Source organism: Camelina sativa, chromosome 11 (assembly GCF_000633955.1).
Source record: "Camelina sativa cultivar DH55 chromosome 11, Cs, whole genome shotgun sequence".
Lineage (NCBI taxonomy): Eukaryota > Viridiplantae > Streptophyta > Magnoliopsida > Brassicales > Brassicaceae > Camelina > Camelina sativa.
In genome coordinates, this window is record NC_025695.1 from 45,273,374 (window position 1) to 45,300,479 (window position 27,106).

At 36.2% G+C, this 27,106-nt stretch overlaps 4 protein-coding genes, 1 long non-coding RNA gene and 1 pseudogene across 8 annotated transcripts in view; 5 read left to right on the forward strand and 1 right to left on the reverse strand.

Annotated features, from left to right (window-relative positions):
* The window catches only part of LOC104726524 (oxysterol-binding protein-related protein 3C), a 4,339-nt gene extending 2,207 nt beyond the window's left edge, over positions 1-2,132 (forward strand). Inside the window, exons 7-10 of the mRNA XM_010445395.2 lie at positions 678-854; positions 966-1,110; positions 1,240-1,418; positions 1,665-2,132. Coding sequence (XP_010443697.1) covers positions 678-854; positions 966-1,110; positions 1,240-1,418; positions 1,665-1,914 — 751 coding nt within the window. The 3' untranslated portion in view covers positions 1,915-2,132. The remainder of the gene's footprint in view (positions 1-677; positions 855-965; positions 1,111-1,239; positions 1,419-1,664) is intronic.
* On the forward strand, positions 9,619-13,507 carry LOC104726525. 2 transcript variants are annotated; one of them, XR_758072.2, is made up of 12 exons: positions 9,619-9,692; positions 9,939-10,000; positions 10,094-11,034; positions 11,128-11,324; positions 11,457-11,555; positions 11,839-12,025; positions 12,157-12,219; positions 12,301-12,379; positions 12,510-12,616; positions 12,704-12,745; positions 13,196-13,264; positions 13,410-13,507. It is a non-coding gene; the product is annotated as an uncharacterized LOC104726525 (long non-coding RNA). The 2 variants fall into 2 exon arrangements; XR_758071.2 differs by having other exon boundaries at positions 9,621-9,692; positions 12,510-12,745.
* LOC104726526 (telomere repeat-binding protein 1) lies at positions 16,264-19,951 on the forward strand. 2 transcript variants are annotated; one of them, XM_010445396.1, is made up of 10 exons: positions 16,264-16,546; positions 17,065-17,262; positions 17,364-18,021; positions 18,106-18,234; positions 18,329-18,391; positions 18,479-18,558; positions 18,647-18,837; positions 18,924-19,235; positions 19,329-19,392; positions 19,475-19,951. In XM_010445396.1, exons 2-10 carry the CDS (start codon positions 17,179-17,181, stop codon positions 19,673-19,675), a joined length of 1,782 nt encoding a protein of 593 aa, XP_010443698.1. In that variant the 5' UTR covers positions 16,264-16,546; positions 17,065-17,178; the 3' UTR covers positions 19,676-19,951. The 2 variants fall into 2 exon arrangements, with proteins under 2 accessions (XP_010443698.1, XP_010443699.1); XM_010445397.1 differs by having other exon boundaries at positions 17,367-18,021.
* Positions 20,313-21,984, forward strand: LOC104726527 (thymidylate kinase-like). 2 transcript variants are annotated; one of them, XM_010445398.2, is made up of 5 exons: positions 20,313-20,400; positions 20,569-20,626; positions 20,879-21,242; positions 21,338-21,614; positions 21,736-21,984. In XM_010445398.2, exons 2-5 carry the CDS (start codon positions 20,590-20,592, stop codon positions 21,853-21,855), a joined length of 798 nt encoding a protein of 265 aa, XP_010443700.1. In that variant the 5' UTR covers positions 20,313-20,400; positions 20,569-20,589; the 3' UTR covers positions 21,856-21,984. The 2 variants fall into 2 exon arrangements, with proteins under 2 accessions (XP_010443700.1, XP_010443701.1); XM_010445399.2 differs by having other exon boundaries at positions 20,886-21,242.
* Positions 23,526-25,725, forward strand: LOC104726530 (scarecrow-like protein 11). Its single transcript, XM_010445400.2, has one exon. It carries the CDS (start codon positions 23,730-23,732, stop codon positions 25,578-25,580), a length of 1,851 nt encoding a protein of 616 aa, XP_010443702.1. The 5' UTR covers positions 23,526-23,729; the 3' UTR covers positions 25,581-25,725.
* LOC104726529 overlaps positions 25,704-27,106 on the reverse strand; it is a 2,668-nt pseudogene continuing 1,265 nt past the window's right edge.

Sequence of the window (27,106 nt, forward strand, 5' to 3'; positions counted from 1 at the left end):
GTATTGACTTCCTACTTTGTAACTTGTAAGTTAAGAGTTTTGCTTTTTCTTGTGGTTGTATGTGAATTTTTATTCAGCATCATGGGCTATATCTGTTTACTTTGCCTTCCAACGAACTTGGAAGCCTTTCAATCCTATTCTTGGGGAGACATATGAGATGGCCAACTATGGTGGAATTTCTTTTCTTTCTGAGCAGGTACAGCTATACACTTCATTGTTATTCGCATATTTGAGAATGACTAATTCACAAGAAGTTGTCTATTTTGATTCATTATAATAAGTTACTTTGTTATTTCAGGTTAGCCATCATCCCCCAATGAGTGCTGGTCACGCAGAGAACGAGCACTTCACTTACGACATCGTATCAAAGTTGAAAACTAAACTTTTGGGTAACTCTGTTGATGTTTACCCTGTTGGAAGGTAAGTTTTCTCTTATCTATGATCTACTTCTCTCTCTCACTTTGGTAAAGGCCCTCTTCATTTAGGAAGAAACTGTTTGCTTCATGTACTCTTTCCTTTTCATAGTGCGTTAACTTCTGTCTGCGATGAAACGGAGGAATCTGACCATAATGTTTTAACGAAAGAGATACAAGAGATTGTTGTGTAACCACTGTGCTAGTATATTGTATGACTCATATTTTCATCTAAGCTCATGCAGTCGGTCGATTGGCTTGCAGAACACGTGTAACCCTCAAAAAAGCTGGTGTGGTTCTGGATTTGGTCCCGCCTCCAACTAAGATTCACAATTTAATATTTGGACGAACCTGGGTTGACTCACCTGGGGAAATGATCATGACAAATTTAACCACTGGAGACAAAGTTGTACTTTATTTTCAGCCATGTGGATGGTTTGGGTAATTGACAAGACATTGCTTCATCTTATTATTTCGTAATACTCTGTTTATTCTATCTTGTCCTGTAATCTTGACATGCTTATTGATTGGTATTTGCTACCTTGATTTCAGTTCTGGCCGCTATGAAGTTGATGGCTACGTTTACAGCGCAGCAGAAGAACCTAAAATCATGATGACAGGAAAATGGAATGAGAAAATGAGCTACCAACCTTGTGATGCCGAAGGGGAACCCCTTCCAGGCACAGAGCTGAAAGAGGTATGTCGTTTCTTTTCTTTTTCACTGGACTTTGCTAGGTTCTGTGTGATAATACTTTGCAAGCTTGGGATATTGACCAACACTGTTTGGGTCTGTAGCATTCACTTATCCTTTTCTCGCTTTCTTCAGGTGTGGCATTTGGCTGATGTCCCCAAAAACGACAAATTTCAGTACACTCACTTTGCTCACAAGATAAACAGTTTCGACACTGCGCCTGCTAAGCTCTTGGCTTCAGACTCACGTCTCCGTCCTGATAGATATGCTCTTGAGCAGGGCGACCTTTCTAAAGCTGGTGCAGAGAAGCACAGGTTTCTTCATCTTTTCTTCCTTCTTTGTCACAATGTTAAGTCTTTTTACTTCCCGTTATTCCCATAGAATTTATCTCCATCATGGAACAAGTACATGATGATTCCACGACATTCTACACCTGCATTGGCCAAAACTGATCATATTTTTCAAACTAGGAAAGATACCTTGAGAATGATTGTGTGTTAGATTATAGAAAACATCAATGTTATGCTCATGAGGTTCTACGTGCTGTCTTTTTATCTCAGCCTTGAGGAGAGACAAAGGGCTGAAAAGAGGACCCGAGAGGCAAAGGGACAGAAGTTCACTCCAAGATGGTTCGATCTAACGGATGAGATCACATCTACTCCATGGGGAGATATTGAAGTATACCAATACAACGGGAAGTACACGGAACACCGAGACACAGCAGGGAGCTCAAGCAGTGCCTCCAATGAAACGGACCTCAAATCGATCGAGTTTAATCCTTGGCAATATGGTAATATATCAACCGAATGAGGTAACTCTTATAAGGTTAATATGTCTCTATAGTGAGTTCCTTGTCGTTTTTAACTTTGTTTCAGGGTGAAAGATCTGATTAGATTGTGTTTTGAGTGATAAAACATAAGATTTGTGTTTCTGACTCAATTGTATCTTTGTTTCCTACTTCGAATCAGAAGAAATTATGTTTGTTATGTTAATAATAGAGATATCAGATTTGTGACCTTTACTTTACATACACCATTTCTTTTGTCCACCTTTACTTATCTCTTCCTTTTTACTGTTTTTTAGTTTTAAATTTTTAATAATCAATAAAAAAATATGTGTATGCAATTTTGGAAGATGCTAATTTTGGATTATATTGATGATGAAAGGAGTATTTGCTTTTATTGAATAATATAATGTTCAAACAATCACTAGTGGTTACGTCGAAACAGTATTTATTTATATAAATTATCGAGACATTTACACCCACACCTACTTTATCTCCATCTTCTTTCACTTTCACCTACTTTCTACTTTTCTTATATTTTCTCTTCCTACACTTTTTCAATTCCTATACTTTTTCAAGTTTTCTTTGCTTAGGTGTCATTTTTTATGGCAATGCCCCTTTCTTTTTTCTCTCTTTCTTTTCTCTTTTTTTCTCTTTTTTTTATTGTTGTTAACACTTTAAATGGTTCTCATAAAACAAATTATCTATTTATTTATATATAATATGTTATGATTATATATTTTCTACATTTTAAGATACATATTGCTATATTTTTTATGAATTTTTAGATTATACAGTATCCATTTGTCATTGAACAAATGTTCAATAATAAGTGGTTAATCAATTGCAGTATTATGTTATGTTATGATCTTTTTGCAAGGTTCATTTGTTACCCAAAACTCAAAGAACATAAAAAAAAAGCTTATGATGATTAGTTACGGACCTTAACTTAAAAAGAAAAATAAACAAAGTTTAGTGGATAAATAAATTATAGATAGGTCTCCATGGATTCATTTAAAACAAAGTAAATTTTTTTAAGGTTATTTTCTTTTCCACCACCAGTTCGGAATGTGCGGCAGTAACAAAGTATATTCATACATTAAGATTCATGATTTCCATCCAAGTCCATCCACTTAACTTTGACCACATGTTCATTAACCCTAATTTGTTGACATATGTTTGTTGGACATGAGCACATACTTTCTTCTGCTATGATATCATTTAGTTTAGTTTGATCGCTACAAATGATAACCATGTGTACATGGTAGCATAGATATTATTGGTGTTTTGTTCATTCATATTCTGTAGGTATAGTATTGTTATTGTGGGATATCATTTAGTTTAGTTTGATCGCTACAAATGATAACCATGTGTACATGGTAGCATGGATATCATTGGTGTTTTGTTCATTCATGTTCTGCAGGTATAGTATTGTTATTGTGGGAAGAAATAAAAAGATAGTGGGGGAAGTTAGCAGAAAGATCATAGAAAGTAGTTTTTTCATCATCGTGTAGGAGTTAAATTTAAAAAATTTAATTACAAAAATTAGTAACTTGTTTATTATTTTCAGATAGCTTAACATAAGTTATTAATTTCTCGTTAATATATTATGTTTTTTTTGTTTTTTTTTACTTTATTTTTTCTTAAATGTGTAATTCGATTTTTTGTTTGTTTTGTAAAACAGAAAGAACATGCTCTTTTTTTTACTTTTATTTCTTTTTTTTAGCATTGTACATGTCTTTTTTTAGGAAAAGAAACGTATCAATTAACATGATTTTATTTTTATCGGATCTCTAATAGTTTTTGACGAATAGTTTTTTTTACAGTAATTAATAAGTTTGGATAACAAATAATTTGTAACTAATAAATTTAAAATATTTTTGTGAAAATATATGGTGGAACACGTAAAATTTAGATTCATGAGTTGTTTAATTGAGAGTGATTTTAGGACTCTTTTAACTAAGATCATGAGAGGTGCGGTAGAGTAATTATGATTTTATAGCATAAATATTATTTGTTTTAATATATTTTGGGAAATAAAAATTAATAATTGTTTTTACGGTAAATAAGATATCTGGTTTTTTCAAAATAAATTGTGACCGTTTTCTTATTTTGTTTTTGAATTTTTTTGTTAATTACTAAATTATGAAATTAAAATCTGATGTGGAGAGAGAGAGAGGAGAGAGAGAGAGAGAATAGAAGGGGTTAGAAGGAGTGAGGGATAATAGGTAATTAAACTTGAGAAAAGTATATGAGTAGTAGAAAGTAGGTGTAGTTGTAAATAGTTTTGGAGAAAGTGGGTGTGGGTGCAAAATTCCCTAAATTATACCACCATATACATATCTAGTGTCAACTTCGAGGGGTATTGAACTTGGTATTTTATAAGATTTTATAGTATTTTTAAAATCCTATGTTATTCAATTGATGATTTTAAAAATCCTATGTTATTCAACTTGAATTTATGTAAACTTATTTAAACTACTCTAAAATCTTTTGTTATTCAATCAATGATTTATAAAACTTACTTGAAATCTACTGTTATTCAAAATTTCACAACTTTTTAAAAAACTGATACTTTGCATGATTCTATGAGATTTTTTTTTCTGTTTTTTAGTTGAAAAATAAGTCTAATAAAATCACACCTTCTAAGGTAGTTTTTTAAAGGATTTTCAGTTACTACTAGGCTTCCTCTGACGTTTTTCTCTGGGCAATTGGAATGTCTACAGGTTTCCTCTTCTTCTCTCCTTCATCATCACCAGAGACACTTAACAACTGTTCGATAGAATTCCTCATAGAGAGAAAAATAAAAAATGTATGTAGTGAAATGTGACGGGAAGAAAGAAACTGTTCGCTTCGATAAAATCATTGCGCGGCTAAGGAAGCTTAGCTATGGTTTTAGTATTGATCATTGTGACCCTGTCCTCTTCGCTCAGAAAGTCTGTGCTGGTGTCTTCAAAGGCGTTACCACTACTCAACTCGATGAGTTAGCCGCTGAGACTGCTGCTTCTATGTAAAGATTCAAGAGATAGTTTAAGAACTCAAATAAAGAATAACTCTCTTTATTAATACCAAAGAAAATAACTCAAAACTTTGGTTTCTCTCTTAAACTCTCAATCTCTAACTCATAAGTTGTGTCACAACTCAACACATCCTTATATAAGACTTTGCTAATCCTAATCCTACTAGGAATCACACATATTAGATATCTCCTAATACACTTGATCCTTATCTCTCTAATAAACCCAATTATAGTAGGACTAGAACTAACTTCCAACTCAAGCTTCCATCAAGCTTATCCCAACAGTCTCCTCCTTAAGCTTGAAACTCTGTTTTGACAAATCTTGAACTCTCAAGAGGTCTCTCATTATTCTAAACTTGTTTTTATCTAAGGCCTTTATAAGTATATCCGCTCTTTGCTCTGTTCCCGGTACATGCTCAACCTTGATTTGTCCACTCTCAACACGTTCTCGTATGAAGTGATAACGCCTATGTATATGCTTGTTTCTCTAATGAAAAACAGGGTTCTTTGTGAGAGCAATCGCCGATTGATTATCAATCCGGAGAATAACTTTTTCTTCCTCAGCTCCAGTGATCTCAACCATCAAATCCTGCAACCAAACAGCTTGTTTTGCCGCCTCTGTTCCAGCCATGAACTCCGCTTCACAAGAAGAAAGAATCACTACATCCTGTTTCAGCGAGCACCAAGTGATAGGACTATCCCCAAGATAAAAAATGTGTCCTGATGTACTCCTTCCATCGTCTGCATCAATGTTATGGCTATTGTCGTTATAACCAATTAGCCGTGGCATCTTCTTTCAACCATAAGACAGATCAATGTTCGTAGTTCCCCTGAGATATCGTAGACATTGTTTCATAGCCACTCCATGCGACTCCCTTGGACTCTGCATATAACGACTGAGTATCCCTACGCAATAAGATAAATCCGACCGTGTGTGTAGCAGATATCGCAGACATCCTACATTCTTTCGATATGTTGTCGCATTAATCTCTTTCTCTTTTTCAGCCTTTGACATCTTTAGCTCTGGTTCCATTGGTATAAGAACCGAGTTACACTTTAACATTCTTGTCTCCTCCAAGATCTTGTTAGCATATCAAGCTTGGCTTAACGTGATTCCATCTTGGTGTTGATCCACTTGCATCCCAAGGTAGTATGTCAGTTTTCCAAGATCACTCATTTCAAATTTAGAACCCATCTCCTCCTTAAATTTGTTAATCACAACCAAACTTGTCCCTGTGATGAATAAGTTGTCAACATACACACCTATGATTAGAAGATCAGCCCCAATGTATTTTCGATAAACAAAAGGTTCCTTTGAACACTTTACAAACTTGAGTTCCTGCAGAATGTGATTGAGCTTGTTATTCCAAACTCTTGGTGCTTGTCTTAAGCCATACAAGACTTTATTAAGTTTGTAAAGTTTCCCTTCTTTTCCTCTTATCTCAAATCTCTCTGGTTGAGAGACATAAACAGTTTCCTTAATTTCTCCATGAAGAAAAGCTGTTTTAACATCGAGATGATGAATCTCCCAACCATGTGATGCCGCAAGATCAATAAGCAATCATATGGTTTCAATCATGGCAACCGGAGCAAATACTTCTTCAAAATCAATTCCATACTTCTGCACATACCCTTTGGCGACAAGTCTAGCTTTATATTTACTGATACTCCCATCAGAGTTCCTCTTTAACTTGAACACCCACTTCAGGCCAATTGGCTTTGGTCCTATAGGTAAGTCAACAAGCTCCCAAGTCCTAAGCTTCTCAATTGAACATATTTCCTCTTCACACGCCCGTGTCCACTCCTTGGACATTTTTGCTTCATCAAAGCACCGAGGTTCATTATTAAGACTAAGTAGCAAAAATTCACCTTCTTCTTCTGCAAGCAAAATGTAATCATTTAAGTACTTTGGCTTAATACTTATTCGTGTTGATCTTCGAAGCTCTGTTTCTGTCGAGACTGCACTAGAATCTGCAGGCATTGCGGCTGTTAATGTTGGTTTTTGCTCTGTTTCTCCTGTTTGTGTCACATTATCTCTATCTTCCAGATGCTCATCACTCGCTGCATCACTCAAATCTTCATCATTATTGTCATTATGTTGCGTAGTTTGATGATCCTCATCATCTCGAAGACCATGGTTCCCAAAAACACTGAAGCTAATTCTGAAGTCCCCATTACCATCCTTTGTTAAGTTACTGGTAGACCAGTTCCATCCTTTTGATTCGTCGAACACAATGTCGCGGCTCACTATGATTTGTTTTGACTGTGGTTCTAACAACCGATAAGCCTTAGAACCAGGTTCGGTTCCTAGATGAACAAGCACCCTCATTCTATCATCTAGCTTCTTGAGATTTGGTGTCTCCACCTTAGCATAGCCAATGCAACCGAAAATTCTAATGTGCTCAACTGTAGGTCTCTTGTCTCGGAACAGCTTATATGGAGTCATATCTTTCAAGGACCGTGTTACTACTCTGTTCAACAAGTAAGTTGAATGTCTTAAAGCCTCTCCCCATAGATAATTAGGCATATTCATATGCTTCATAATGCTTCTAGTCATTTCCATTAGTGTCATGTTGCGTCTGTCCACTACTCCTTCTGTTGTGGAGTGTATGGTGCGGTCAAGTGTCTCATTATGCCTGCATTTTCACAGAAGTTGTTAAACTCATTAGATACAAACTCTCCTCCTCTATTTGTTCTAAAGGTTTGTATTTTTTCAGCAACTTCCTTTTCCACCATAGCTTTAAACTTTTGGAACTTGTTAAACGCTTCTCATTTCTCTTTTAATAGCATAGTCCACATATAACGAGAGAAGTCGTCTATGATCACAAACACATATCTATTCCCTGCAGGTGTACTTGGTGAGATAGGGCCACACAAGTCTCCATGTATGAGCTCAAGTCTTTTCTTAGCTTGGAACATGGTTGCTTGAGGGAATACACGCCTTGTTTGTTTACCCAGCAAACATGAACTGCAAATTTCTTTCACATGGGAAAGTTTTGGAGCTCCTAGGACCAATTCTTTTCCAAGCATTGAAGTCAAAGTGGCATAGTTGATATGTTCCAACCTCGCATGCCACCTACTTGGCTCACTTATCTCTGCAAAACATAGACAAGTATTGTCCTGTAACCCCATTTGGACCTTGTACAACCGATTTCTAGACTTTTCTGTTTTCACAAGTAAGTTCCCATCATCATCTCTTATAGTTAGGTAATTTCCTCTTAGCCGTATGTCAAGTCCTGCTTCAGTAGCCTGACCAAGGCTTATGATATTACTTTTAAGGTCAGGGATGTAGTATACGCCAGTCATTGTTCTCGGCTTGCCATTCTGATCAACAAAGGCGATGGTTCCCTTTCCTTTGATATCAACTCTAGAATCGTTTCCAAAACGTACTTTTCCAGTTACAGAACTATCAAGCTTGTTGAAATAACGTCTATCTCCAGTCATATGATTACTCGCGCCATTGTCAAGGTACCATATGTTATCTCCCCTTTCACATGTCTTAAACTTGCTTGGTATACATTCCTTCTCATTCAAGTAGACCTCTTCGTGCAACAAGAGTTCGTTTGCATCCTCTGTATCCTTATTATTACTTTCTTCTGCTTCATGGAGCTTGAGTAATCGATTTGGACACTGTGCTGCAAAGTGACCGGTTTGATCACAACGGAAACATGTGATCTGTGAGAGGTTTTTACCACCGTACCGACCTCTTCCTCGTCCTCTGTAGAACGATCTACCTATGCGGCCTCTTCCTCTGTATCCTCCAGCTTCACCATTGTAGTCTCGGTAAGGTTGACTAGTCTGTGATTGAGTATTAGTAAACATCAGTTTACCTTGATCATCTTGATTATCTTCTTCCTCAGTGATACGCTCCTCATAAGCTTTCAAACGACCAACAATGTCCTCAAAGCTAATGGTATTCAAGTCTAGAACTTGTTATAAAGAAGCAACTATGTAAATAAATTTTCTACGGGGAAGGTTGTTAAGGAACTTCTTAACAATCTTCGATTCCTCTATGTTAACTCTTAAGGCGGCTGACTTTGAAGAAATTGTAGCTAGTTTTCCCGAATAATCATCAATACTCTCTGATTCCTTCATCTTTAAACGCTCAAATTCCGCCATTAAAGTTTGAAGTCTGGCTTCTCGAACTCTCTCTGCTCCAACGTGTCTGGAACGTATTGCTTCCCATACCTTCTTTGTTGTATCAATTTCTCCAACTTGCAGTGTTAGACTCTCTGGTATCGACTGAAACAATAAGTCCATAGCTATATCGTTTTCAAGCGAATCAACTTTATCGGTCTCTGGTTCAATGGCGTCCCAAACTTTGTGTACTCGAAAGGCTATCCTCATCTTCATCGCCCATACAGTGTAATTGGTCGATGTTAACATAGGACAGACAATCGAAGGAGATCCTCCTCCTACTTCTTTAGGTTGTGGTGTAGCTACGGTGATTTCCGACATGGCTAATAACTATTGCTCTTATACCAAATATAGATTCAAGAGATAGTTTAAGAACTCAAATAAAGAATAACTCTCTTTATTAATACCAAAGAAAATAACTCAAAACTTTGGTTTCTCTCTTAAACTCTCAATCTCTAACTCATAAGTTGTGTCACAACTCAACACATTCTTATATAAGACTTTGCTAATGCTAATCCTACTAGGAATCACACATATTAGATATCTCCTAATACACTTGATCCTTATCTCGCTAATAAACTCAATTATAGTAGGACTAGAACTAACTTCCAACTCAAACTTCCACTCAACCATCCCGATTATGCCTCCGTCAGTCTTCTTCTTTGTTTTTTCCCCTTTCTTTTTATTTTTAGTACTATCATTACGATTTGATTTAATTGGTGTTTTCTTGATTTGATAGATCAGTTTCGGATTTACATGTGAAATTGCATATTTGTGATTGACTGAGATTGTTACTTGATCTGATTCATGTTGTGATGCTTTCCAATTTTTATATTGTTATTGGACATTAGGCAATAATTTAACAATGGTTTTAATGTTTATAATTCCATCCAGCTTGCTGCTAGAATCGCTGTCTCCAGTCTCCACAAGAACACTAAAAACTCATTTTCTGAAACGTGAGTGTTCTTTCTTCTGATCTCTAGACGTATCAGTGACTATTAGTTATTCATATGTGTTGTTGACTTCGATGAATTTTGGGAAATCTTCAGGGTTAGAGATATGTACGATCATGTCAATGAGAGTTCTGGACTCAAGGCTCCTCTAATTGTTGATGATGTATTCGAGATCATTATGAAGGTAGTATAGCTTTTGTTATAATCCCTCTATCTGATGATGACCTAACATTCATCATTTTAGAGAGTGCTGGGATAAGAGAGCTTGTGACTTGTGTATGACTGGGATAATCAATTTTTTTTGTTTGTGTTGTGAAATATTCTAAAATCACCCAAAGTTTAATAACAAAATCTATAGAATTACATTCATTTTTTTGTTTTTTAAATATAAAAATGTTAAAAAATAATCAAATCTCCTAAAAACTCAATCAAATCTTTCTAAATTCTAAAATATTAAAATCCTACCAAATACAAGTTTAATACCCCTCTTCGTCATAAAGATATAAGATGCGATTTTTAATTGTGAAGATATTTTAGTTAATATGATGAACAACTATGAAGCATGGAGACGAGAACAATTTTGATAAATGTGAATGGTTATTTTTCTCAGTATACGTGTCACATCTTTATTCTCTGTTTTTTTTTCTTTTCGATCTCATCCTATTTTTAATGGGCTTTTATTCCACGTTTATCTCATATCTCTTCCTTTTGTTAATGGACTGAAACTGTATGGGCCACACAGAATTTCTCGCTTCCCCAAACCGAAACGAAACCGACGGGATCTCCGACTTCAGTCTTCTTTTCTTCCTCGCCTCTCTCTCTTCCCCACTCCTCCCCCCTTATCTGTTCCACTCCGGCAGATCCCGAATTAGCCGTCTCAAAGTGAAGCTCGTTGGATAGAGATCCGTCTTCTCCTCTTCCTCGCCTATCTCTCTTCCCCACTCCTCCCCCTTAACTGTTCAACTCCGCCTGATTTCGTAACAGCCGAGTCGAAGTGACTCTCGACGCCTCAATTCCATTGGATAGAGGAAAATGAGGTAAATTTTACTGATCTTGGGCCGATTTTGAATAGGCGGATTTGAGTAATGCAAGTATGTGGCGGAATTGATTTTCTTTGTAAAATTATGCAGTGTTTGTCTCGCGTGTTCTCTCTCCTGCGACTACAACGATGACGACGGCGGCTCTCTTGAAGTCATTGTCGCCGTGAAGTCCGGTAAGACTGTAAACCAACCCCGACTCTGGCATGTTGAGGTTAATTTGGAGAAACTCCATTTGGGGATGATGTGGTACTCGACAGAGGATTGTCATTTCCTGCCCTTGAAGCAAGGTAACTCTTTTTCCCTTTGTTTATGTTCTTCAATGTTTGTGTTATATCGGTTAAGTTTTTGCTACTTTGTTAAATATTTTCATTTAATCGATTTGTTTGATGAACCTGATTCGATGTGACTTGTTTTTTTAGGTTTCGATTGCTAGAACTTGCAATTGTATATACGCTTTGATTCAACCAGAGACAACGAGATGTGGAATTCAGAGAATCTTCTAATGATCAGAGACAACGGTGACCTTTATTTTCTTTCTCTGTGTTGCATTGCATTGTGGATTTATTTAGTAGCTTGGTTATGATAGTGTTCAATCTTGATGCTTCTACTGTTCTGAATGAGATCGACACTGTGATCTAGATATTGTTATGTAGTATACAAATAATTTACCTACTGTTTTTGGTTTTATGTGGTATGGTGAAATCCATTTCTCGTGAAAAAAAGAATGCTGGCATAAAAGTTACCGAAATTGCTACTTTTGTAGTATTGCATATTAAAGTTTTTTTTTTTGGTTTGATTCAGACTTTTATCTGACATGGTGAGACTTGAGGCAAAAGTTGAAAGGCTTGAGACTCAATTGCAAGCCAAAGAGAGGGAACTTGGTTCTCTCACAAGAACATAAGCTAAGAATACAACGGCTTTAAAGGCACAGAACGATAAGCTACAGAAAGAGAGAGATGACTTTCAACGGATCGTGATTGCTAACCAGGTTTGGATCATTGCTTAAAATTACTAGCTAGATTTCTCTCAAGTTTTTTTGTAATGTGTATTGTCTCGAAGAATTTGGGAATGCTGATGCAATGCCCCTTTGAACATTTTTGTTTTGTTTGTGTATGATAGCAAGTCAAGACCCGACAGTTACATGAAACGAAGAAGAAAGAAAAGGAGTATATAAAGTTACAGGTAAGGGGTTTACACTACATGTTCTAAGTGTTTGCAGTATAGGTCGAATCTTAGTTAATTAAAAAATTGAACTTATTTTAGGAGAGGTTAAACCAAGTGTTGATGGAGAAAAAGAAGGAAACAAGATCAGGCATGGAGATTATGAATCTACTCCAGTCATGTAATGCGTTTATGTTTTGGATCCAATTTCATAATATTAAGCTGCCTTAGTTTCTGGGAATGTTTCTCTTTTTTTTTTTATGTTCAGTTATATATCTGAGCTAATGCCTTTGTTTTATCTTTGTTTTCAGTTTCTAGGATTGTGCTATGCTTATTATGATCTGTTGAGCATTTTCAAGGAAAGAACTGGAAGAAAATAGGACCGCCTAATTGCGTTCTGATATGTATTCTTTAGTTAGTATGTTGAAAGTAATGATTCACCTTTTCAGCTGATTGATTTAAGGATCAGACTGATGCCCCGTTTCTTTCTCATTGATGGCAAAAGGTCTTAAACCTGGAGCTTTTGAAAGGACCGTGGTCAAAAGAGGTATTGTGCTCATCACAAGCTGCTTGATTTGACAATGTTTGTAACAACCTCCCTCATCTCTCTGTATCTTTGGTTTGTTGGCATTGACAAAGAAATCAAAAGAAGAGTATTTCACTTCATTGTGTCACAAGTGATGAGTTTTCAAAAATTTATGCTCTCCAATGTTTGTGTTATATCTGTTAAGTTTTTGCTACTTTGGTTATGTTCTGTCTTAAGTTTTTCTTTGTCTATGTTCTTGTCAATGTGTTCTTGTTTGTTTATGTTCAGTCTCTAGCTTGTTTCGATTATATTTTGTTCTGCGGTTAAGTTTTATGTTAAGTGTAATGCGTTTATGTTTTAGCTTTTGGATCCAAATTCATAATATAAAACTGCTTTTGTTTATGGGAATGTTTTTTTTTTTGGCACAGTTATATATCTGAGCTAATTCCTTTGATTTATCTTTGTTTTCAGTTTCTACCATTTTGCTATGTTTATTATGATCTGTTGAGCATTTTCAAGGAAAGCACTGGAAGAAAATAGGTAAGCCTAATTGTCTTAATTAGAGAATTTACATAGAATTGATTCGTACTACTGGTAATAATATTCATCATGTTAGTTGGTATCATTGGGTTCTTCTATGATATATGAGCAACTAAGACTGTTAAAACGTGATTTTTCTTAACAGGCACGACTTTTGGAGAGGACCCCATCTCTCAGTGATCTAAATGAGCTCGTGTATGGACAGTTCTGAAAATTGCTCTAAATAAAATACCTTTATGAGCTTCTGTAGTTCAGCTATGTTAGTTGGAAATTGGAATAGAAGTCCAGCTAAAACCACAAAACAGACACAATTAAATGCCCAGTCATTACAAACAACTATATGACCACGATCAAACTGAATATACACAAAATCTTTATTTACACAAATATAATATTTTACGGAAAAAGACAGATTTCCTTAAATAAAAACCACAAAGATCCAAAAAAATAAAACTCAAACAAACGGGCTGAATACCGTATAAATATACTCACACAAAAAAAAAACAACAAAAACAAAAGATAAGTATACCTCTGACAAATAATCCATATTACAGCAAAAAGCGAAACAGAGGTAATTTCAGAAAAAACCGATATTTCAATTAGCGTCTACTGAAGTATTCTCCATTATAATAAGAAATATCTCAAACACTAATACATAAAAGAAAAAAATTAACCATACACTTTTAATAAAATATAAAAAAAGGTTTGCGGATTTTACATAATTTAAAAAATATGTGTAAATATCTTAATTTGGAAAAAATGAAACCAAGTACTATTGATACAAAATTAAAAGTAAATTAACTATTGATACAAAATTAAAAGTAAATTAACTATATTTTAATATATATAATACTACTATATGAATATAACCCGCGCAATGCGTGGGACTTTACCTAGTACTACAATAAAAGTGAATTAATGAGTAGTAACTGATTACACAATAAATAAAAATTTGTTCCGTGTCTTCTTCGTTGATTTCAGTGGATATTAAATTTGGACAAGAAAGTGTGAGCCACCTTGTGAAGGCATACCATATTTGAAGAGTTATGAATCATCTCTTATACGTCAACCATGTCTCCTAAAGTTTTCTCTAACCTTTTCCTCTTTTTGCTTCACACGTCAGATGTGTTTATCTTCAATTTATGTATAAGCAAAAAACTAACAAATCAAATTTGATGGACGTAAGAACAAAACATAATATATGAATGATGGAGTAAGAGCAATGACGAGATTCTTGTTAGGTTCAAAGACGTTATGGATAAACTATATGTCTATATGATACTTTTTTGTAACCCACACGAGTTTGGTTTCTGTACTTGACATTATAACATAAGCCTTGGCTTGATCTAAATGTTGAATCCACCGATTCAATACTAAAAATATCAAAAAAGATTCGGTTAACTACAAAACTCCAAAATAATAATATTCCTAGTATTGGATTTCCGATCGATGCCCAATTTTTTAATATCAGAATAACTTTTTTTTTTCCGACTATCAGAATAACTAATAGGAAGTAAATAAATTTCTTGTATTTATTCCGTGAAGAAATCATTATTCTAAATAGACTGACCAATAGATTTCCATCGATCATGATAAAGCGTTTAATTTTTTTCCCCAAAAGAAAAAATAAAATAAAAAATCTTATATATCATCATCTTATCCTTTCAAAGGATAAAAGGGTTGGTGGTTTCGAAATTTTATCAAAGAGACATCACTATTCAGCTAAAGGAATATACATTTAAATAATAAATTGTAACAAACCAAAAATATCTTATCATATACTATATAGTTTCTGAAATTCCGGTCAGTATCCACATAAAAACATGTACTATTATTCCTACCTAAAATAATGAATGAGTAAATCAAATTTAAGTTATTTTTTTGATTTTTTTTTTTTTTTTCAGAAGGGAACAAAAGGACCAATGAACATTAAAAAAACTGGTTGATGCTATTTATGTTTAACGTTTATAGTTAAACAACTTAACATAAAACAAAATATTATTTTGAGTTTAGCCACTCTCTCTCTCTCTGATTAATGATCACTGTCATAGGAATGAGCCCACAAGTTAGGTTCAGGGGCCCACTAGCAACCCACCAAAAAAAAACTTTCTTATCTCTGAACTTAACGCCGTTTACGGTATAATACACACGCCGAACTCGACGCCGTTAATTCTTTGACGTTTTAATTTTTTTTTTACGGTTTACTTAATTCACGCAGGATTAAATTAATTAATTTTTTTTTGTTGGGTCCATTATAGATAAGAAAGGTGAATATGAGTTTTATAATTTTGGGTTAGTAACGATATAAATATTAAGATAAGTCTATATAGGTTAACTCTTATCACAAACCAAAAAAAATAAGCTATAGTCTAAAAAGGTAGATCTACCTGCCACGTGACAGAATGTCGTATACACTAACCTTAATTGTACTACTATTAAAACTTTATAATATGTAGAATCCATTAATTATACTTTTAGACCAAACTTAACTTAACTCCTCTGCTTATATTAGTACAATATAAACTTTAATGAGTAAAAAGATATACTACAGTATATTCTTGGTAAAACAAAATGAATGTATTAACTATTTTATTCCATATAAAAAAACCCTTAGATTTCTTCAAAGATATAAAGTAAGAATTTTAAATTAAAATCTTTTGTCCAAAACAGAATGTGCAAGTAAAAATAATAATTTGCATTAATGGTTAATTTTTTTATAATAATATTTTGACATGTAATATTGTGATTGGGTAGATTCAAGAATCATGTGATGTAACACATCTACGCCACGTGGTGAGATCTGAGGGAGTACAAGCAAATGTAAAAGCGTGGCGAAGAACCTGGTCTCTCTGTATATGTATGTGTTTGTGTGTCAACCGATAATAGCCGGTGAAAAGAAAAGAGTATAACCGGTAGATCCGGTGAGGGGGAAAAAGGTCAAATACAGGGCTAAAAAGGGTTTAAGCAACAACCAAAAAAAAAAAAAAAGTGGNTGTTAAGGGTTTTTGAGGCGTTTCAGAGAGAGAGAGAGATTAGTTTTTTGGTTGTGGTGGTGAGAGAGAAGATCGCATCGTGTGGGTAGCGTTTCAAACAAGTTAATTAAAAAAAAAAAAAAACGTCACTTTCTTGGGAATAACACAAGGAGGAAGAAGAAAAAAGAGGGGGTGTTGTTTGGTGTGTGAGTCCTTCCTTTGCGTTTTTGTCCTTTTTCCTTTTTAACTTTCCCGATCTCGCAATTGCCGTGTTATTCGCCGGAATATTGAAGGTTTGAGATTTTCAAAGGTGAGACAATTTTGAGTCATTCGTTTTCTTTTGGGTTTTTTTTTTTTCTGATTCTGAGAATTTTCGTTTTTTTCATCAGAATTTTGCTCTGAAAATTTCCTACAAATCTTATGTAATTATGATACAATTCGTTTTTTTTTTGTTTTCGCTTTGTTGTTTACATGAGGAGAATCGTATTCATCGATCTGTGAAATCCCGATCTGAGAGATTTAGAACCCTTTTGCAAACCCCGTGATCTGGTGGTCCTTTTGATTTTTTTGAGATCCAAGTTTTTGTACCATCACTTCAATTTTTTTTATTTATTTAGGGTTTAGGGTTTTTTTAATCTGTAGAAACATTTGGAAATGAAGGTTTTGACTCTCGATTTCTAGATCTTAATCTCGATTAGGGTTTTAGTGTGGTTTAAGCCTTTTTTTTTTTCCAATGGGCTTGACCCAAAACCCTTCAAAATCCTTCCTTTTTTTGATGGTTTCAGAGACAAAACCCTAAAAGTATCTCACTTTTGTTGATTTCTACAGGTTGCGAATTGTAAAGGATTTCGTTGGTTGGTTTTGTTGATAAATAAGCCATATTGATCAACAAAACATCTTTCTGTGTGCCAAATCACATCATCGTGTTATGCATTCTGAGAAATGGTGTCGCATAAGTGTGTAGAACAAGTTGGATACAAAGACTCCCTCTTACCTCCCAATGCAAGAGCACCTAGATCCGCCCGGGTTTATTTTTTTTGCCTCTTTATCTTACCACTCTCCTGTTTGGTTTGTTTTATCAGTTTATAATATCATTACTTAAACTTTTTCTTTGTCTTTGTGGCCAGAAGAGGCGCAGTATCGAGAAGACTGTAGTAAGTGAAGATGATAACATGTTTGCCATTGATTTACTGGCCACCGTAGCTGGACACTTGTCATTTGAGAGCGGGAGTTCACTCATGTCTGTCGACAAACTGATTGAAGATCATCGTGTAGTTACACAGAATAGTGTAAAGATGGAGTTCCCTGAGGAAGACACACCTCTAATGCCACCAGTAGCTTTATTATCCCAGGATAATTCTTATCAGGGATCTTTAAGCCCCTGCGGATTCAGTTCTGTGATTAATGGCAAAGTTGAGGATGAGGCAGAGGGTTTTAGTTACTCTGGTGGTGGTGGTGGTAGTGATGCTTTTCAAGTCGGCAACTTCAGTGAAGATGTAAAACCGGGTATAGATGGCGAAGCTGTAGTTCTGGATGCGAGACCTAATGTTGTAGTTAGTTTAGGTAGTAGTAGTAGAACCGAAGTGCCATCTATTGGGAACTGTGCTTCCCATGGCGTTCGGGATGATGTAAATTTGTTTAGTAGAGATGATGATGAAAACTTTTCCGGGTACATTCGCCCGCGTGTTACTAAAAATTCACCTAGGACTGTGCCGCGTATAGGGGACAGACGAATCAGGAAGATATTGGCTTCTAGACATTGGAAAGGAAGTTCAAGACATGCAGGTAGTTTCCCCTCTTTTTCTCTTCTTTAATAACACTGATGATGGGTTTAGATTTTGTTTTGATGACATGCATTTTGTGTTGCAGATACGAAACCGTGGAGAAATTATTACTCTCAACACCAGAAGAGCTATCCTATCAAGAAGAGGAAATACTTTGACCACATATCTGATTCAATGACTGATGATTACCGTTTGCGCACTAAGATGCATCGAGGTAAAGAGACTTTTCTCTTGTAGTCCTCTGCCTAGTTCTTGTAGCTTCTTTTTGTTTGTTGTTGTAATGAGATTCTGTATATTTAATTTTTTAGGCAGCAGAAAGGTCTCTTCGATGAAAGGTCATGGTACATCCTTTGTGTCAAGCGACTCCCATGGTAACTATAGAGTCTCATTTGTATTCTTTGTCGACTTTATTTCTTTATGAGAGCAGAGAAGCTTACTTGAGGATATGGATATTTCAGTGAAACTACGGATCAAGTCGTTCAGGGTGCCTGAGCTATTCATAGAGATTCCAGAAGATGCTACCGTTGGCTCCTTGAAGGTAACGACATTACCCAGCGCTCTTCATTTTCTTGTCCTTTTGTCTCCTATTAAGAAACTAAAATCCTATGGTCCTTTGGCTTCTGCAGAGAATGGTGATGGAAGCAGTGAGCACTTTACTGAGCGATGGACACCGAGTTGGTCTGATGGTTCAAGGGAAAAAAGTCCGAGATGATAACAAAACCCTTCATCAGACTGGGATCTCTCAGGATAACACCCAGTTGGACTCGCTTGATTTCAGCCTTGAACCCAGCTCAGAACTGCCTCAACTGTTAACTAGGTTCAGACTTCTATTCACCTCTCAAAGCTGCCACTGTGTTTAAAACTCAAATCATTTGTGGCTTAAGTTCTTATTTTGTTTTCCAGTCACCCATCGGGACATGCTTATGAGGAGGTGCTACCTGTGTGCGAAACTGCTACCTTGGACAATGTGCTGGGATCCGATCATCATGACGCGGCACTATTCCCATCTGACCCATTGGACAATAATAACATGACAGAAGATTCAAAAGCTATGTTTCCTGTCGTGCTCACTGAATTGTCTCCTCGACCACTTTGTCGTACATCTAAAAAAAGTGAACAGCAGCAGCAGGCTGCACAGCGCAGAATCCGTCGACCTTTCTCAGTTACTGAGGTAGAAGCACTTGTTCAAGCAGTTGAGAAACTCGGCACTGGAAGGTAAAAAGCACTAATATAGATCATAGTGTTGGCATTTTTTCTTGTGATTGTTATTAATAGAAGATGACAATTAAAGTTGGGTGAAATCTGCAGGTGGCGAGATGTTAAGGTTCGTGCGTTCGAGGATGCAGACCACCGCACCTACGTTGATCTCAAGGTTTGAAATATGTAATTTTGCAATTGCTGAACCAAAATCACATATGATTAGATCCAAGAAATCAGAGTTTGGTTTTGTGCAGGATAAATGGAAAACGCTGGTCCACACAGCTAAGATATCTCCACAACAGAGAAGAGGAGAGCCAGTGCCGCAGGAACTTCTAGACAGGGTCTTGAACGCCCATGGCTACTGGACACAGCAACAAATGCAGTTGCAGCAGAATGTGGACAAGCAGCAGCAGGAGACACCACCTCAGATAGAGGATACGCTGCTTCTGAATTGAAATTTGGTGCAGCCTTGGAGGTCGTCTCTCCTTTGTGTATTACTAGTGTTGATGATATGTAAGATTCTGACATAGATGCAAAGATTTGGTCTTTTTACTTGTTTCTTTAACTTTGTTTTTTTTTTTTTTTTTTTTTTTTTTTTTAAACNTCTCAATGTAAAGTTTTTAACTGGAATAAGGTTTATCTGACCAGTTTAGGGCTTTTAGAGAGGGATCAGTTGTACATCGTTTGTCACATTCTCATGCTCTTTATATATTTCATCTAGACTTTTTTTATTCTCGCTCTTCCTCTTATGTTTTTTTTTTTTTTAATTATGTGTGTAAATGTATAGATTCGTTAATTTGAACGCAAATGTAACACGTAAAACAGTCTAGTGGAGGGAGGATTTATATACTAAGAGAAATGATTGAAATTCAAGTTATTGAAAGCTACCACGTAGCTACCACACAGTTCAGGTTATTAAAAATTCAAGAGTAGATAAACTACTAGTCTGTAAACTGTAATTCCAAGTTCAGATTTACACCAAAACCGATCTCTCTTCTGAACCGGAAAACAGCAAACCGGTCCAACTTGGTTTAGAAGAAACCCTCCAAGTCACTTGAAGGGTTTGAACTGTGTTTGTAGAGAGATCTCTCTAGTCTAAAACCTCCTTTTGTCGATTCTGCTTCCTTCACGCCGTCCACTTTGCGAATCCGGCGACCTACCTTGTCGATGTTGGTTCTAGGTGAGTCCCAATTCCACGTACTGCCTTTACTTTCTCGAATGTGTGTTTTTTGGTACATGTCCTATTCTGATGTTCACTGGCTATTCATCTCCATCGATTTGTCACTGAATTTGGGGGTTTACGAAGAGGTTTCACTACCTGATTTTTTTTTTTTTACCTCACTCGCAGGTTTTTTTAGCTGATAAGGGCATGAAACGGATCTGCTCGTTTTCAAGTGTTCAACTTTGTAAGTTAACTAAACTTCAAAAAAAACTTTACCTTTGTAATGTTTTAGCCTCTTCGAGTATTTTTGATTTGTGTTATGTTAGCTCACTGAACTCGAAAAAAAGGATACAAAGCCAATTATGCTGAACAAAGAAATGAACTTTTGATCATTAACTTTATGGATTCTGTGAATTTAAACATAGTTTTGCTCTAATTTTGTATATGAGATCGTTTAATGTTTGGATTCCTTAATCTAATACCTTCTGTGTGTTAGTTTCTAGAAGTTTCAGAGCTTTAGCAGTACCACGTTCCTTGAACTACCCCGTGCAGTCACTCAAGCGTTCATCAGTTCGGATGGAGATTGGTCGTAACTTAACCTCTGGTCTCACAACCGAGAGTATTGCGAAGCCAAGAGGAGCATTGATAGTTCTTGAAGGTCTTGACCGCAGCGGGAAATCTACACAATGCGCTAAGCTTCTCGCTTTCTTGAAAGGTTTAGGACATCCGACCGAGCTCTGGAGATTTCCGGATAGAGAGACCAGTGTTGGTCAGATGATATCCGCATATCTCTCTAATAAGTCTCAGTTAGATGATCACACAATTCATCTCCTTTTCAGCGCCAATCGATGGGAGAAAAGGTTCTTCTTATCTTTTTAGCTATCTTATTAGGTTCCTTTTCTTTATGTTCTGCTTCTTAGTAAGAAGACTAATAATATTGTGTGACCTTTTGCAGATCATTGATGGAGGAAAAACTTAGAACAGGAACAACGCTCATCGTTGATCGTTACTCATATTCTGGTGTAGCATTCTCATCTGCTAAAGGTCTTAGTATTGATTGGTGTAAAGCGCCCGAGATAGGATTGCTGGCTCCAGATTCTGTACTTTACCTTGACATTTCACCTGAAAGAGCTGCTGAGAGAGGTGGATATGGAGACGAGAGGTACGAGCGAGTTGAGTTTCAGAAAAAGGTCGCAAACTTTTATCAAACTCTACGCGATTCTTCATGGAAGGTGAATGAATGAATGAATGCATTAAGAAGACTCTTTGTTTTGATACTCTTCAGAGTTAGATTAGAGATTCAGAATGAGAAAAAACTAAAACCTTGAATATGTTTTGTGGTGATGTATATAGGTAATCGATGCAGGTGAAGCCATGGAGGAAGTAGAGAAGAAGATTCAAGAAGTGGTATTAGATCAAGTCAAAGAGTGTAGTACTAAAGGAAAGCCTCTTAATCTCCTTTGGTCATCTTAATGACTCTAATCAATTGCAATTTTGTGTGATTTGGACTCTTTTGGGCTATACAAGGCCCATTGATAGACCCATTTTTTTTTGCTATCGTCGTCAGTAATGACGTCTTTTAATCAATTATTTTCGTGTAAACTAATTGAGACGCCATTAAGTAAAGAACAAATCATTGAACGATACTGCATCAGGTTAACAACTTAAACTAAAATCATGTTGAATAATCAAAAGTAATTAACAATAGCATCAGAATCAGTAATAATCATGACAATAAGGACATAGCCTACGCGCTCTCGACCGTGAGATACCTCAACTCCATCAGATTGAAGTTTAATGATTGGACGGTGTGTATCACGCATGTAGGAGATTATGTTCTTTAGGGTCAACACAATATTATCATTACAAAACTAAAAGTATAAAAACTCAAACCGAATGATTATAATAGTAAACATAACAACATTAAGCAAAGATGTGTTCACACTTCGGTCGCAGAATAAGGAAAAGAGTTATTTGATATACGTGCATAAGACATTATCCAAATAGTTAATTTAGACAAATAAAATAAGGCATTTGGAAGTTAAGGAAATGGTCCCAAACAATATTTAGTGTTGCTTCTTAATAAGGTTACACTTGGTATGGAGAAAATAGTTTAAAGATTGTTTCAGAGATATTAGAGAGATAGATTATTCAAGGTTTTTAATTACAGTGTAATTAAAATAAACATACACTTTCATTAAGGTAGAAGCTGAGATAAGATGAATTTAGACTAACAAAGTCGCATTCACCATGAATATTCAATTCATCTATCTACCTCCTTTCACCTTTCTATTGAGGCATTGACTAATAATTGTATTCACAAAACTCTTCTATACCACCAATTGAGTGATTGATTCACTTATTATCATATTATTAAGAAATACTAATTGTTATTTATATATGTCATGACTGTATTAAGGAATCTAATTGCGTCGTCTTTTGAACTCTGACTGGTCAAGAAAAAATGTAGACAGAGTCAAAGATATGAAATGATTTTGTTACTGCCGACAAATAATAGATTAACAGTAATAAGAAACAATGTTTAGGCTTGGTATCCACGTTCCCTTCACCCAAAATATTTGTCCAATTCCTTGGACATCAAGATTTTTATCCTTTAATTACTTTACATACTATTTTATACTAAAAAAGCTTATTATTCCAAGTTCTTTTGTACACCAATCAGATAGAAAAAGCACAGAGAAAAAAAGAATAATAGTTCTTTATCATATTTGGTTAAAAATTGCAGTATCTGCTTTTTAGCTGGTCGGTAGTTTCGTATGGACGATTCTAAACCATACTAGTATAATTTTAAGTTTTAACACTAAACACCATAAGGAAAATTTTTTATATGGTCATTAGTTGTTTAAATTTTAACACCATTCTATGACTTTTCTTATTATTTACTACTATCTTTTTATAAAAATTCCCAAAACTGAGTAAAAAGGTTACTGACTTTTAGCCACGACCAACCAATGCAAGTGGGAAGATAAAAGATAACAACAATCAAACTCCAAAAAACCTATAGAAGTAGTTGCAGATAGATCCGACACTAAATTAACTAACCTCTTTTTTATTTAAATAGTATATGTAATGTTTTAATTAACTTGATCCACTATTTGTGGCTGCTAAGTAGTTTCCTCGAAAGTTCCATTGTTCTTTCCCCAAAAAGAACCATTTAAAGCTCTCTTTCTCGAGTCTCAACTGTGTTCACATGAAACTTCGCACCGCTTTCTTCTCTTCCTTACAACAAAAAAAAAAAAAAAAACTTTGACAAAAAGCTTTCAACTTTCAAACTCTGGTTCTTTGTCTTCATCATCACCATCACCATCCTCAGTGTGTTAGTTAACATGGACGCTCTGCTTCAAGTTTCAGTTGATGGGTTCAGATTTGAGAACGGATCTGGGTCTTGTTGCAAACCCAGAAACAACAATCTCGAATCTGGGACCAATCTCTTCCCCAGTTTCCACGAGCCTCAGACTCAGTCTTCTTCACCAAACGATTCACCTCCATCTGTGTGTTTGGATAACTCCCCTGTTCTTAAGTACATCAATGACATGTTGATGGACGAAGAAGATTTCGTCGGCGAATCTCGTGACAATTTGGCTTTACAAGCCGCTGAGAGATCTTTCTACGAGATACTTCAGCAGCAATCTCCAGAATCTGATCATACCACTAGTTCCTCCTCCGATCAAAACTCCGGTGACGACCCATTTTTCACGTCTATCAGCACAACAACGACTTCAGCAGATTCAGCAGCGCTGGTTTCGAACGGAGAATCACAGAGGAAGTATCGTCATCGGGATGATGAAGAAGATGATCTCGAGACTAACCGGAGAAACAAACAACCTGCGATTTTTGTCTCGGAGATGGAGGAGTTAGCAGTAAAGTTCGAGCATGTGTTGTTGGTATGCAAAGCGAACCAAGAAGAAGATGAATCATCAATAACGAAACAACAGAGTCAACAACCAAACAGAGCAGGGAGAGCTAAAGGTTCATCTAACAGATCCAAGACGCAAAAACCTAATTCAGTTGATCTTCGGAGTCTCTTGACGCAATGTGCACAAGCTGTAGCGAGCTTTGACCAGAGAAGAGCTGCGGAGAAACTCAAGGAGATAAGATCACACTCTTCTAGCAGTGGAGATGGGACACAAAGACTTGCTTTTTACTTTGCAGATGCGCTTGAGGCACGCATTACTGGAAACATAGCACCACCTGTCTCTACTCCGTTTCCTTCTAGCACCACATCCATGGTGGACATCTTGAAAGCGTACAAGCTCTTTGTTCATACTTGTCCCATCTATGTAACGGATTACTTTGCAGCAAACAAGTCAATCTATGAGCTTGCTTTGAAAGCAACTACGCTTCATATAGTTGATTTTGGCGTTCTCTATGGCTTTCAATGGCCTTGTCTTTTACTAGCCCTGTCTAAACGACCGGGAGGACCACCAAAGCTCCGTGTGACTGGAATCGAGCTGCCACAATCAGGTTTCCGTCCTTCAGACCGAGTCGAAGAGACTGGTCGAAGATTGAAAAGGTTCTGCGATAAGTTCAATGTCCCGTTTGAGTTCAACTTCATAGCCAAGAAATGGGAAAGCATCAGTCTTGATGAAATTGTGATCAATCCAGGAGAGACAACTGTTGTCAATTGCATTCATAGGTTGCAATACACCCCGGATGAGACTGTGTCACTGGACTCTCCAAGAGACACGGTTTTGAAGCTATTCAGAGATATCAATCCTGACCTCTTTGTGTTTGCAGAGATTAATGGCATGTACAACTCTCCCTTCTTCATGACGAGGTTCCGAGAAGCGCTTTTTCATTTCTCTTCACTCTTTGACATGTTTGACACCACAATACAAGCAGAGGATGAATACAAAAACAGGGCACTGTTGGAGAAAGAGTTACTTGTGAGAGACGCGATGAGTGTGATTTCCTGCGAAGGTGCTGAGCGTTTTGCGAGGCCTGAAACCTACAAGCAATGGAGAGTTAGGATTTTGAGAGCAGGGTTTAAGCCAGCAACAATAAGCAAACAGATCATGAAGGAGGCTAAGGAAATAGTGAGAAAACGTTACCATAGAGATTTTGTGATCGATAGTGATAATAACTGGATGCTTCAGGGATGGAAGGGAAGAGTCATTTATGCTTTTTCTTGTTGGAAACCTGCAGAGAAGTTAACATATAATCATGTAAGCATCTGAAAATGTTACTTCTCTATTGTTTCATTTTTGTCTCCCGATAGTATTGTGGAATATGTTTGATCCCATGAGTGGAATGAATTTCTTTTTTCCTGCAAGTACATATTGGATTCAAACCTTCTTGAAAATATTAAAAAACTGTTCTTCATCATAGATAAGGAGCTACCACAAGCATACAACACCCAAATAGAAAATTCAAAACTTTTGGCTATAATTTATATCAAACGGGTTGTAACACCACGTGAATGATGATACAGACAGCGCAACATATGATCTACTAGCACATATGAACTGATAACTAATGGATAATAGGTTGCTGAAGTTAGCTAATTTAAACCCTATTTGGATTGAGGTTTTGGTGGCTTCAAAACGCTCCAGTCCACTTTCTTGCTCTTCGGTTTCTTGAAACCATTGCCTCTTTTATTGCTCGGTGATGGGTTGTCACTGCTTCTTGGGGACTTGTTTGGACGGTTTCGTTCCTCAGAGACTACCTCAGACTGTTTTCTTTTCAAGTCACCATTTGTTTCCCGACTTGGCTGAACCTTCGAACTCTCCGGTTCACTGAAAGAGGATACATTTTGACTAGTTACAGTTTAAAACTTTAAAGAGAAGCAAAATCCGAAATGAACCAAATAATGGGTGGATAGGTGATATCAATAACGACTTCATTTGTCTCAAAATTAGATGATCAGTCAGACAACGGATCTCCAGCATTGTTCTGTCCGGTAAACTAATTTTGTTGAGAACCAAAAGGAACATATAAGCGAAGACTGAAGAGTACAAACCTAAAAGACATTTTCCCTCCATTACTGCTAGAGCTTGTGGGAGTCGCATCTGTTTTTCGACCGTTTACTGCCTCTTCATTCAATTTCTAAGGAGAGAACAGTTTTATTTCAGAAAGCTGAAAGGGAAGAACATCAATCGCAAATGATTCCAGGCCACAGCGAGACACACACACACTAACCTCGATAGAGGGATTGAAAGACTGAAATGACATGCGTCCTGACAATGCTCCCGGCTGAGGATCCCAGTCTGTTATGACCACGCTGCATCGAAAAACAAATCACACATTAGAGAACACTACCAAACACATAACACCAGAAACTGACAACTAACAAAACTATTGAATCACGATTCATGTACATAGGGAAGTCAGAGTACTTGAAATTGACTAGACAGTTGAAGTAATCAATCAAGAACCCAAAAAAGCAAGAAAAAAGGGTAGACAACACATACACAATGTCCTCATTCCCAGTAATCTGATGAAAACAAAACATTAAACATCAACTAAGAAAAAGAAAAAGAAAAAGAAACGGTACCACTTCTTTGCAACAGTGCCGAGGGAAGGAAAATCCCCATTAGGCTCTTCATCAACCTTTCTTCTTCTCTACTTTCAGAGCAGACCTTTGCATAAACTATAGCCAAAGAGCATCAATCATTCTTTGTTCATGAACCAATATAATTCTCATACGGAGATGAAGAAACAATAACACGTATCTTGTCTCTCAGCCAAAAAAAAAAAAAAAAAA

Excerpts from the sequence above, each read along its gene's own strand:
- LOC104726526 (XM_010445396.1), top strand. The coding sequence starts at position 17,179 with ATGGTGTCGCATAAGTGTGTAGAACAAGTTGGATACAAAGACTCCCTC. Across the intron at positions 18,022-18,105 it reads AGGAAGTTCAAGACATGCAG|ATACGAAACCGTGGAGAAAT; the intron begins GTAGTTTCCCCT and ends TTTGTGTTGCAG. Across the intron at positions 18,838-18,923 it reads CTGCCTCAACTGTTAACTAG|TCACCCATCGGGACATGCTT; the intron begins GTTCAGACTTCT and ends TTTGTTTTCCAG.
- LOC104726527 (XM_010445398.2), top strand. The coding sequence starts at position 20,590 with ATGAAACGGATCTGCTCGTTTTCAAGTGTTCAACTTT. Across the intron at positions 20,627-20,878 it reads GTTTTCAAGTGTTCAACTTT|TTTCTAGAAGTTTCAGAGCT; the intron begins GTAAGTTAACTA and ends TCTGTGTGTTAG. Across the intron at positions 21,615-21,735 it reads TACGCGATTCTTCATGGAAG|GTAATCGATGCAGGTGAAGC; the intron begins GTGAATGAATGA and ends TGATGTATATAG.
- LOC104726530 (XM_010445400.2), top strand. The coding sequence starts at position 23,730 with ATGGACGCTCTGCTTCAAGTTTCAGTTGATGGGTTCAGATTTGAGAAC.